Source organism: Hylaeus volcanicus, chromosome 6 (genome assembly GCF_026283585.1).
Source record: "Hylaeus volcanicus isolate JK05 chromosome 6, UHH_iyHylVolc1.0_haploid, whole genome shotgun sequence".
Classification (NCBI taxonomy): domain Eukaryota; kingdom Metazoa; phylum Arthropoda; class Insecta; order Hymenoptera; family Colletidae; genus Hylaeus; species Hylaeus volcanicus.
Genome location: NC_071981.1, coordinates 10,782,970 through 10,796,614, shown reverse-complemented (window position 1 = coordinate 10,796,614; position 13,645 = coordinate 10,782,970). Strand labels below are relative to the sequence as shown.

At 34.5% G+C, this 13,645-nt stretch overlaps 1 protein-coding gene across 18 annotated transcripts in view; it reads left to right on the top strand.

The window, feature by feature from the left end:
* The window catches only part of LOC128878681 (voltage-dependent L-type calcium channel subunit beta-2), a 168,977-nt gene that overhangs the window by 111,516 nt on the left and 43,816 nt on the right, over positions 1 to 13,645 (top strand). The window contains exons 1-2 of one of the 18 annotated variants that reach the window (XM_054127091.1): positions 4,138 to 4,986; positions 8,820 to 9,197. The exons of 11 other annotated variants lie outside the window; for them this stretch is intronic. In XM_054127091.1, coding sequence (XP_053983066.1) covers positions 9,138 to 9,197 — 60 coding nt within the window. In that variant the 5' untranslated portion in view covers positions 4,138 to 4,986; positions 8,820 to 9,137. Of the gene's footprint in view, positions 1 to 4,137; positions 5,093 to 6,798; positions 7,080 to 8,744; positions 9,198 to 11,255; positions 11,368 to 11,609; positions 11,868 to 13,645 lie in introns of those variants that run through there. 6 more of the 18 variants (XM_054127088.1, XM_054127090.1, XM_054127087.1 and 3 more) reach the window with 6 other exon arrangements.

Here is a 13,645-nt window from a genome sequence, read left to right as displayed (position 1 = left end):
CAGTGAGACGAAGGTCTGCACGCGATACGATCGACTTAATTCGACGAATCAACGATTGTACGCGTTGTCGTCGTTGATGAAGGCGATGTCAACGCTAAGATTATTTTCTTTGGCGCGCTGCTACTCGTTCAGCTTTGATAAATTTTAGAAGCATGCTGCCCGATCACAACTTAAGCGCAACCCAGACCTACTTCTCGATTACAATACGCGTTTGTCGCTCGACGGACTATTAACGATTGACCTTTCATGACTACTTACAACGAGGACTGAAAACACAGTCAGGAAGCATTGCAGCGGGTAACGATGATGCGCTGCAAAATTTATTGTCAGCCCAAGGTCGCTCCTACTCTCGATCGTCTCAGGCTGTGTCTCAATTTAAAGCGTTAGACTATTCTGATCTCCAACAGAGCAGGCCAAGTTTGAGGAATTTTTATCATTAAAAGTATCTAACTTAGAAAGTTCAGATTTAAATGCACGTATAATTTCGAGGGTATTTTGTAAAATTTGTATTGAAAATCATTTGGAAATAGAGTTGCGACAAATTTTTCTTGCAATGGAATCTTTTCAAATGGAAGCTACGTAATTTCAAAAGCTATCAACTCGATAAGCTATAAATTAACACAGTATCAACGTAAGCTAATATTCCATTTTTGATAGTTCAATTGATATATTTCTAATTTTAAATGTTGACAAAAATACACTTTTTTAATAATTAAATAAAATTAAAAGAAAGGTTTGTAATTTAAGAAAATATTAAATTCGAGTATTTTCAATTGCGATTTTATACCCGTTTCCTTAAGGTTGAAATGCTCATGCCTCTCCGAGTTATTTATTTTTTATCCGTCGTTCGACACTTTCATCTAGATAAGAATTTTCCCCATCCTTTGTAGCCACTTTTGTGACTCGTGGAGCTATCCATGTACGAACAGTCACTATAGCGACGCCCGTCGAGACTACCGTTGTGTACCAGACGACTACCATAATGCAGCGACAAAGTATAATGGACTTTCCCGGTAACAGCACCCTAGAGGATCGAAGGTGCTTTTATTTCGATCTTTTTATTGTCTAGAAAGTTTTAGTTTTATTAGAGACAAAAAATTGGTAATTCCATTTAAGGGGTCACTATGGTGCGTGTTCCTCAACCTGTTTGGTCTGAAGGTCCATTTTGTTAGATCTGATTCTTACTTCACACCCTTTAATTTTTAAGAGCTGAAAATTGCACGATAATCCCCAAAATGATGTTGGTTAGGTTTAGGTTAGACTTTAGTAAGACCTAATCAAAAAGATTTGACAGGAATAAAAGTAAAATAATAATTCGTTTGCTTATAATTTTAACTTGACATAAAAGAAATAACATACAAATAAAATAAAAAGATACATACAAATAAAATATTTACTATACTTTTAATCTAACATATAAATAATAAGCTACATGAAATTTAATATTTTAATGAAAACCTTGAGGATGCTAATCTTTGCAAAGTTTAATAATAAAATATTTGGTTCTAATTTTGAAAGATAATCTTAAGTTTTCTTGTTCGCAAATTACTAAACGTATACTTTCTTTACAAAGGAACATATTTAACCAGCATAAGTTAATTTTTGACATGTTTTTCTTTTACTGGCAATCCGTCGATATTGAATGGGTGAAAACAGCTCCTAAAGTGGGGGATGAACAAAATTAAGTCAGAAAAAGAATTTACGGCATTCCTTCTTCATAATCATTGAAATCATGCCATAAACAATTTTCATATTATAAAAACAAGGGTGATATTTAGCTGGCCCGTATTTTCATTATTGTAATATTGTAGCTTATTAAAAGATAAATTCAAACATGTATAACATGTTGACCTTTGGATTGATAATGCAATAATGAAAATAACCCATACCGCTTAGAAAACGCCAATGACCTCAAAATCTTTGATAATATGACTAACTGTACGGATCATATGCTAGCGTTTAAAAAAAACTATATTTCTCTTGTACTTAAACGAACCGGAGAAACGGAACACATTTGACAACACTTAACGAAACTATTGAATCTTTATATGCAAAATTGTAGCCCTTATATTATGATAATAAATTTTTAAATTAAGAGAATTAACGAATTATTCAGGATATCCGTCTTGAGTGCTTCAACCTTCATTGATCTGCGATACTTAGGCTAGTCAAGGAGGTACAGTTAGGCTCGTTACACATTCGATCAATATTTCCTGTCTGTGAATTACTCTGTATCATCGTTTAACATTCTCATCTCATCTAAATAAGGAACTAACTAACATGCGCAATGTGTCAAAGTTTTCTTCCATCTTCTCCGAAATTCAAATTTACCTTCCTGAGCAATGCTTCTGATATTGGATATAGCTATACGTTTTGGTCTTCTATACGGCTGCTCATTTTTGTGCTCAACTTCAGTAATTTGAGAAATTCTGGGAATATTTGCACTACCAAAGTTTATATTAACCGAGTATGATTCCCTCGAGCATGTTGCCTCACCAATCTTCTGTTATTACATCACCCGCTAGAACTGTCTGGCACACTTTATCATCTAATAGACGTTCTAACTTGGGTATAAATCAAATGTAAGTTCGTCGTAAGTCGTTCAATCTTTATTCCATATACTGGTCCATATAACTAATAGGTAACAGAACAAAATTAATTAAGGGGTCAGGCCTACTCAGCGGCGAGAAAAAATGGGTATTTTGAACGATTTTTTTTACAGTAGTTTAATATATTGTATAAAACAAGTAATACTACGTTATTACTCTATGTTTGAACTTTATTCGATAAAAATTTCAAAACGAAATATTTATTGGTAACAAAGTTATTGCCATATTTGTTGCACCCTGTTTCACATGTAATGCTTTGCAGTGACCATCATAACTTTTTACTTGGTCATCGAAAATCAATCCGACAAAAAAAATCATTAGTTTAATAGTTAATCTAGCACTTAATCGTAGCTCTTTCTTTTTTTTTTTAAATTAATAAAATAGTAGCCTCTGATCGTTTACATACGTATTTTCAAGGAAAAATCCGCATGCTTTTTGTTTAGAAAAATTTGAGTTTTCATCAAAACGAAAAATCGGATGATCAAGTACTAGTTTTTTATACCTAGAATAATGTGTAATAAATTTCATACAAATTCGTGAAATGATTTTTGAATTACAGTGGTCACCGATTATGAAAACATAGTTTCGAGAAAAACAGGTTTAAAGTTTTACTAATTATTTAATTACTTACACTGAGTTGTCTACTCCCGGGCCATATAATAGTTCTTCTGCTGATGTAGAAATATCTAAAATATCGAATTGATTATACGAAGCATTCTGCTTTCCCCAGTGTTCATATTAGCGCGTTTAACTACCACTTTGTCACACTCAAAATTAGTTCTTTCAGCGTATCGACGAGCATTAGGTCCATTGATAATATTTGATAATGTATGTGCACTGATAATAATTAATTATTGACAATAATTAATAATGCATTTTGGGCTTATTTTCCACACCAGCTGGTTGAACTTTTTATTATTGTTTTATTATAGTAAGGTCTTCAGAAATTGGGTTGATGACTTTCAAAACATTAGACAGTAAGAAGGTAAAATCTTGATTATAAGAAGCGCATTCTCCATTTGCTTCAGCGCATTGGTACGAGCACCAAGGGTCATTGCGCTTAGTAATTTTAGGATATCTCGAAAACTATTCAACGGATTAACTTGAAATTTGCGAAGAGTATTTTCAAGATATTATACTTTAAGAAAATGCAAATAAAAATTGATTTTTTGAAAATCCCGAGTGGATCTAACCCCTTAAATAGAAATAGAAATGCATGGTTCCGATACGTACAGTAACTGTGTTTATTTTTATGTATGAAAATTTTCTCTAATAAACAAAGGTATCGTTAAATAGGAAAATATACTGTACAATGTATTAGAGACTCATTAATGAATTGTATCTTTGTGTAGTGCAGTGACACATATTGGATTATATTTTGGGAAAGAAATCCCTGCTTTTCACTTTAAGGATTATTATTTCACTTGGCACTAACATCGTGTAAGAAGAATCTGTTCTTTATTGATTAATTATCTATCTAAATTATCTATTGATAAATAAATAAGGTATTTAAATGGTACTAGTAGAACTATCGTCGAACGTAATTAAAGTATATTATCACACATATTATTAAGTAGCTATCGAGGATTTTTAGTTCCCGTGTTTGTATACAGTCAAAGGTTTTCCTTGATCTTCGCAACCTTAGTCCAGTCGTTTCGAGCAGTAACAATGGGTCTGACGCTTTTTGCTTCTCAACCTAAAGACACTGACACGATCATCACGTTTTCTCGGCGATGTTTCATTCATCAGTCAAATGAATCATCCCCTGACACGTTACGAAAGGTGATCAATCTTAGACTTTGCGCTGCTCCTGTGTTCTACGCCGATCGTTGGGATATTATTCTGATACATCACGCGAGCCCATCGAGCCTCGGTGATTCACATTCCGCGATAGTTGCTGATCACCCACGTTCGGCACTCGGCATTCTTCTCGCCGAGTTTCCCCGTTGAACGAGGAAAATTACGACGAATCGAGCACTCACGGTTCGGCTGGCAGTTTTCGGTGTGGCGGCCACCGTTTTATTTATAGCGGAGGAGGTCGTGATGCGTTCCAAAAGCCTCTCGTCGCACCAGTAACGCACGCACTGGCATACCGAGCCCGTCTCGAACCAGTTTCCACCGATCATCTTCTTGTTCGTGGTGCTTAGACATCTAAACGCGACATCAGCTTCGCGTGACGATCGTCGATCGATCCTCGACCGACCTCCGAACGATCCCTTCGACGACTCGGATCGTCTCGTTCTCAGTGCGCACGTGTTATCGTCGCGTTACGATTCGGGACCAAGTGTTGAGAAGTGGTTAAAAACTTGACGCTACGCGGTGTTGCTTTTGGAAATTATCGCACGACGCGTAGGAAAACGATTCGCGAAACGTGGAGGTAGATCGCAGAGCTTGGGATGCATCGAGGCGGAGAAGTCTTTCTCACCCACCCAAGAACATCATCCAACCGTGACACGACGATTTTTATGAAATTTTTCGGATAGGTAGAGGGAATACTACTCCTCGAAGTTGTGAATAAAATATCGGTTTAGTTAAATTTTTCAAAAATTAGATTGAAACAGAGTGCAATTTAAACCTTCAACTGAAAAGTCTCGTCAACTAGGTTATACGAACATACTATTTGGCACAAACTACATCGCTTTTCGTATGCTAAGGTCAAGAGGTAGCTTCCTCTTTGTTAATGTTCAAAAACTGTTTCGAAACACTGGATAAACGTTTCTGTGTGTGTTTGTTTTCAATGATGATTTGGCTATTTTTCTTGGAGCCCTCCTCTTGCAGAGAAGAACCTGAAGAAATAACTTTGAATGCTTGATTATATTATAATTAGACTGCCGACTTTATACATTTATGACATGCGCTAATATGAAAAACATGTTTAAAACATGTGTAGAATAAATTGATATACATTCTATTATATTCGTATGAAAGTGCAAATTCATATAATAATATTATTCCTACTATTTTCTATTCCTCGTTTCTAATTTTGTCAATTCTTTTTATCTTTATTTTTGTAACCGCGGGGCCCATCTTTCTTGTTCTTCTTTACACCTCAGACATATTTTCGCATTTATTTGAACCTATCTAACGATTAATATCAATGAAATAACATATATTTGTTTTTAATTATATGTACTTAAGAAAAGCTTTGTGAAAAAACGCTGAAAGTAAACAGTGAATATAAACATTATCTCAAACGCTTGCACAGTATTTTAAAACACCTCTTAAACCTCTTAAACATTAACAAAGGGGCAGATGCTTTTCGACCTTAGGATAAATTTAGATGTACAGTGTTTTTAAACATTTCTTAAATATTAACAAAGAGGGAGATACTTCTTGACCTTTGGATAAATTTAGATATGAAAAAGCAACAAATCCATGTTAAATATTGATTTAAATTGCATCATTTTGTATAAGTTATTTTAGATAATTTCATGTATGTACGGATGATATGCTACCATTCCAGAAAAATGTATATTTTTCTTTGTATTTAAACGAACTGGAGAAACGGAACATATCTGACAACATTTAACGAAATTATTAAATCTTTATGTGCAAAATTGTAGTCCTTGTATTATGATAATAAATCCTTAAATTAAGAGAATTAACGAATCTATAGATAAATGTATAGTGTAAATCTAAATTATCGAAAATCCTATCCACAATTTAGTAGGTAGTTTTCATTCCTCGAACATAAATATTTAGTTGATCCAAGCAGAACTAATATTTATCCAAGATTGTAGAGATTGTAGCTATAGTCTTGCATTCCTGTGCAAAATTTCATGAAAACAGTGTCACAGTTGAGCAATGATCGTCGTTAATATTCAATTCTTCGCGCAAGTTTCTTCTACTATGTAGCAAGATTACTTCACTGCTACCGATAGATACAATCTTCAGCTGTATACCTCGAATTCTGCACGGTGCTCGTCGTTTCCAATCGTTAAGTCCGGTTCGTGCAGTCAAGGTTAAGGCTGAAGATTTATGCGTCTGATATACATACCATGCGAACGCGTCACGAGCAATCGCGATTGCACTTCGGCAGACATCCAAAGATCGGACGTCCGCGCGAACCAGTGGATCAGTGGACTGTTAGTTAGCCACACGAATGCAGGAAAACGGTTACAATCCTTCTCTATAGACACCTGCTTCGATTCGAAGATCCTTCAGTTCCGAGTCAGCTGATAGGGGTCATAGACGTAACGATTTGTCGTATAGTTAATTGCACAGTTTAAGAAGGATAGCAAAATCTGTCTTCATAAGATATTCGAGGCTTTCACGATCCGGTACTTCGTAGTTGATACTAACAGAAGTTTTCAAATGTAAAACGTGTTTTCTGGATAAGATATCATCGCGTTTCGCTAGGATTGCAGCTATCTTTTTCATTGGTCAAATGGCAGACTGATATTGGCGTAACTTGTGTGATTTGAAACTTCCATAATTCAAATTACGTTAGACATCTGAAAAAATTCCATGGTAGGACTATTGATAAACAGTTATAATCTATACTAATATTATAAAAAGGTAAAGTTTGTTTGTTTGTTGGTTTGTATGTAGGGGGTAATCTCTGGAACTACTGAACCGATTTTAAAAATTTGTCCAATTTTAGAAAGCTATACTATCCCTGAGTAGCAATGGCTTTGTTTTATTTTGATAAAAATAAGTTTTCAATTTGAAATCTCAAAATTTCTAAATCATGTCGGAAGAAAAGCGTTGCTTGGCTAATTTATCGGCGTACGCTGATTAAATGGTTGGATATATGTACGTGAAAATAATGTAATACAAAAATATTGGTTATCAATAGATCTAAAAAAAAGTCAGCGACACGATATACCTAGCTTTTATATTTAACCCTCTATTTACTGACGGAACTTATAAGTCCAGTCAATTTTCTCATTATATTAATTAAACGCTTTGAAACGTATTGTGACTTTCAAGTTCACTTCTGTGAAGTTCGTTTTTAATTGTTGAATGGCAGCACAAGCTTTCTTTCTTTTGGAATCTTGTTAGAGACAGCTCTATAAGATGATATAAGACCAAAATGAACGCCTAGATTTTAAAAACTTTTGAGAAATTCAATAAATAAAGGGTTAAACCACAATAACGTTTCTTATGTCAAAAATGAATTGAAAATTATATAAGGTGAACCTTAAGGGTATTTATTAGGTATAATATATTAATTAATATAAAAAAGAATCATTTTATCATCTGGAAAATTTCATGAAAATAAAATTTGCCCATTACAGCACGGTATGTGGTCGCATAGTTTAGGAGATAATGAGAAATGAAAATAATTTACAGAGAAATGAGTTATAGGTCATTCATTACACGATCGACTTCGTTGTTAACATTTACGCTTAAAAATCTATCTCTATATTACACCCAGCTAAATGAGTTCAGTTGTTACGAAGTACCTAACTACATACTTACATAAACACTACAGTAATTATTGTACCTTACGCGAATAAGAATAGTATTTTACGCGGGTGAAACCGCGAGACGCAACTAGTGGTATATACATTCTAAAGGAAAATTTTAGTACACGTAAACTTTCGTGTATACTTCGTGAATATATGTAGACCATTCTATAGTATTAAAACCACAATAGATACAGGTTGATAATAGAATTAAATAAGAGATCGAAATGTATAACAGATTTATGTACATAATAGACATGTGTCTTCAGAGCTATATGATCTTATAGACGCTTAAGGTGTAATACATACTTGTGCTCGTGTCATAGTTCATTGGCCACCGATAGAAGTTGTTACGACTTCTTCTTTCTATGTCGATATTTGAATGCGAGAATGTTCAAAAATTAGAACAAGCTTCCAAGTATTCGATCAGTACGACAACTTTCCCCATTTCATTAATAACAGTATATACACTACTAGAAAGAGGTCCGTTACAATTGAAACGTTATCATTTTAATAAAATAATTAATACAATTGATACTTTACAAATTATTAGTTGTCACAATAATATCCTTCATCGTCAACCAGGGATAAAATCCAGGGATAAGCTATCCTAAACAGTTAGGATTTAACGAGGAGTAAATAACTAACCAATGTAATTGTTCAATTATCGTTGATACGATTATTTGACAGATACTTGTTAAGTTTTCAGTGTTATTGTTCGTAGATGTGTATTGTATTTGACTGCCACTGAAATTCGAGGCAGGACTTATCTTGAAATATAAGTCGTTAACGTCTATAGCGAGTCGAAGAAATCTGGCTCGATGCATCGCCCATGATTTGCCGAGAAATAAGAGTTGCAGAGTGTGATTTAAAGTGAGAACGAACTGACAGTCTGCCCCCGTGATAAATGCGGTTTCGAACCTGGACTCGACGTACCTCGTGCCGGAAGTCGATGGACTCGCGAAGCTGACGATTGCTGATCCACGTAGGCGATCGAGTGAACGGAGTTTATTCGGTCGATTGTTCCCTCGTCGCTAGTTTTGGCGCGTTAAGACGCGATTCGCTCGGGTTCCGCGTCCTCTTTCCGAGAGCTTGCAAACTGTCACGTCCAGGGATAATGGCGCATCTTCGACGGCCGGCCAGGCGGGAGCATTACAAGCCATTCGGCAGGAGGAAGGTAAATGAAAAAAAAAAAACTAACGTGATCTTGATTTCGTGCTAATCGAATCTCTGGCGAACGAATCGAACGGGATTCTAGCGAGAATGTACATTCTACGCTTGGAATTTATGTAAATTTAATATATCGAGGTTTTCTTCCAGCAATATCTGTTTACATATGAAGTATTACAAGCTGTTTTCTAGGTAACTAAAGACAACTAATGAGATTAAGACGGACTCTTATTTTTTACCAGTTTGGTTTTCATGATTCTTTCTGCAGCCAAAGTATTTGACATAAACTTTGGGAATTCGGAACATTTATTTATAGATGTATGTATAAGACACTGTTAAATTTACAATTGTTCTACTTAATTTGCTTTGAAATCACGTATAATCTTCTACGTCATGTCAATCAATGAAAATTAATCTTGTTTTATTCAATATGAATGTGGTTGTACCATAGACATATGAAGTATGTCTATGGGTTGTTCTGTGAACTAAGAAAACAAGTATTAAGGTCTATTTATACATATCCGTAATGTGTCAGTTCCGTATCCGTTCAGTTCCGTGATGTTCCATCAGTGTCAGTGATTTTAAATATTCTTAATCTTACAAACTCAAAACAATAAAAATTCTGCCTTATAAAAAAAATTAAAATTGTCCTCATTTACAAATTTATATAGATTTAATTAATTCACGACAATAGATGAAAATTTCGCTTCATGAAAGCCATCCAAATTGCTTTCATTTCGATATGTATAAAATTTGAAACGTTTCAAGGAGATCAATACAAATTTTACAGATATCCTACGTAGTGCGTATCGTACACAGTACATAACACACACTTTGCGCTAAATAACACACGTGTTGTAGTGTTGGTTGGATTAACATTAGTAGCATTCTAAGGGTGGTTTCAATGGAAGTTATCGATCGAATTAGAAGAGTCTATAAGCGAAGAAAGAATAAAGCGACATATAGTTTTTGTACGAATGCCTTGTGTAAGCGGTCTATTTTTGAAATTGTCTCTAAATGACAGGATGCTCCGATACCGCGTTTATACTGAAATAGCTGAGACGTCCTTCGATGCTCGAGAGTCCTCTCAGTCGCCAAGTTTTGCCGACTCAACCTTCTCTGTTTCGTACTCTGCAATAGAACAATCAAATTGTAAAATTGCATTTTTTATATCAAATGAATTGCCAAACTAAAATATTTATGAAGTAATAAAAACAGTGACCAGATAATCATAATTAATTATAAATGTAACTGTACATTTATGTACATTAGGACAGCTACGAAACATTGAAAAGAATTTTCTTGAATTTATGTTCTTAGATTTATTGTTATAATTTCAAACATGATCCCTGGAAGCTTGATTAAGATTATCAATTTTGTCTTGGATCATCTTCAAGTTGCATTCATCTAATTGGGAGAAAAAAATGTGACACAGTATCAAAGACTAAGGAAACTGTTTAAGGCTTTAAACAAATAATATCATAGTACGGATTAACAGAATGATTATCCTTATCATTGATCCACGGAGGACCTACAAAGACTAGCATATCTACAGTCTTAATGCAGCCCTACAACTACCCTATGTTGCTCTATTTACATAATAATAATATCCTCCGTATAGTTTATACGTTCAAGTTCAATCGAAAACGTATTTAGAGAAGTTCAAGGGGAAGCGAGTAAATGTCTAGAGAAATGCAAATAAAAGAAAGTCAAAGATTGCAGACGACAAGCTCGCGACCCTTATTTTCTCCCTCTTTTCGAATCCCGACTACGTTTGATTCCAATCCGATGCGAACGACTGTTACATTGTTTGTTCATAAATTGGATTTCACAGTGTTCCCAGAGAATTCGTAACACACGTCGGGTATAACTGGAAATCCTCCTGAAATCCAATTTGTTATACTGCAAAGCGAGCGTGCAATCAATTATTATTGGCAAGCTTCATCGAAACGCAATAGGATTGAAACACGAGAAATTCATTCTCGATCCTCGCGTCGCGTCTAATGTTGCAAATTCAATTAACACGAACAGTCCTTCGACGAGCCTCGCGCTGGACGACCGTCATGGCGACGAATTGGACGATCCACGACGTTGATAACCAATACTCGAAACGGGATGTGCCGTGACGTATATAGGGAAAGGTTGCCTTATTTTGACCGCGTTGATAAAAAGTTGAAGTAAGTAATTAAGCCGATATCGCGATACGTGGGTGACGTTCATGTTTGGGAATAAAAAATTGGATTAGTTATAACTTAATTTTGTGAAATTTGAGGTAATATCAAGACATTAGCATCTTATATATATGACAAAATATGATAACGTTATAATACACAGTTAACTTCCGATTTAAACGATTCTTCCATTTGTATACGATTCTTCTTTATCTTATTATTTCAATTATCTTGTTTAATAAACTGAAAATGATAATCGGAACAAATATTTTCGATTTGTTGACGAGGAATATTGAAATCTAAAAAATGTGTCGGATATGGTTCAATTCAAGCAATTTTCCCCTGTCGATTCAAGTGATTAATTGAAACGGATACGACAGCATCTTCAGTATTCGTGAATGTTTTTCCACGTAAAGTTTTCTACGACTCGGGGTCCAGCGGGTGGTCGAAAGTACGTGCGTCGAAGCTCCACTTTTAACGCACTCCATCCAGAATTTCAAAAGCTAGTGAGTACTGAGGATCATTTTATTAGATGTTTGCAAATTCAGAGTAATTTACATTTTTAAACGATTTCGAAAAGGAAGAGGTGACTCAATTCGACATGTATATATTTTTTTTAATGACACCTTATTTTAAAATAGTTGTTCCAAAACTTTTTGAATGTTACTTCCCTTTAAATAAAAAACAAAAGGTTTATAGTGGATAATGAGTAACAAAGCGTTTGTTTTATGTTTTATTCAACGCATATATGAATTGTTTTTATTGATTTCGATTAATAGATTAGGTACTTTATCTATTGAATCTAAAAAGTTATTTAAAGAAAATCTGTGGTCAAAGTAAACGATCACTGACGCCTCGCACTAGTACTCTCTTTATTTCTTTTAATGTTATTTGTTTCAATAATTTTTCTGTTTCAACGTTGAAGAACAATTTTTATTAAACACACATCTCAGCTGTTAAAAGAAATATGTGTCGAATATGTATATAAACCGGTTTCATATCAGTTCTATATTAATTCTGAAATTGCTGTTTGTAGATGGTTTCTCTATGTCTTTATAAATATATCGATTGTATTGTGTAGGTAGTAGGATTTTTTAATTAATTTGATATCAATAGAAATCAACTGTGCATCAATTTATAATTCATTTATTAGCAAACTTGATTATTGTTTGTATAATTGTCATCTGGAACCATTTTGTAAATATACAAGCTTATAAATAATATATTATCTAAATATTTGAAGTTAACGTAGTCCTTTGCGGTCCAGTGGCGACTCTCGATCGCCACGGCCGCGGCGCGTTTCGTGCGGCATGGCAGGTCGAGTGGCGAGTGAGAGGCGCAGTCGGTGTTTATAATAGATTTCGTTACCTTAAACCGATACATTTGCATTTTCGAAAAATGATAATAAAACAGTTGAAAGGAAATTTTCGACAGCCGCGCGATTGAGCTTCAAGATCGACCTCGAATTCTGACGAAATTCGGCATTCCTAAACTCCTCGAAAGCTCCATATGATTCTTATTGGAACAAAGAAGGATTGGAAAGTTTGTTCTAGTCGAAACAAACTAGGTGGAACACACGAAACAATTTATTACTGTGATACATGTCCAGATAAGCCAAGAATGCATCTTGGTCAATGTTTTATAAAATATCATACTAAAGTAAAATACAGAATTTAATTTTGCAAAGTAATACTCTTAAAGTTGTTAATATAGATAAACTATCAAAATATAACGTTTTTGTAAGATAATTTATATACATATAAGATCATTTTATTTTACCTGTAAGACACTCGACACATTTGCGAAAATCGCCTCGACCTGCTACCTCGCCCGGCTGAGAAATTCGTCGATCGCAAAGGGTTAGATCTGTGCATGCAGACAATAAGTTTCACCTCGGAAAATAACCGTTCCATGTTCACCTACATAAATGCAATTGTTAACCCTGGCCGTGCTACACGACGATATATCGTTGTTCGATATTCTTGCCAAAAGTGCTAATAACGATATATCATTGCGTATATTATGTGATGATCTTATGCATGTTGACTTCACTCAAGCGATAATTCCATATAATGTATATGCATACAATTATATTAAAGGCTAATTCATATTACATATATTTATTATGATATGACGAGAAATCCCACCTAATTACATTACATGATTTTATGGAAAAAAAAATTATAGACTTCGCGCACATGCAAGAGTTGGAAAGATTGAAAATCAAGTGACAGGATATCTCACGACTAACTGATCGCGAACCGCCACCTGCTGCACCATACTT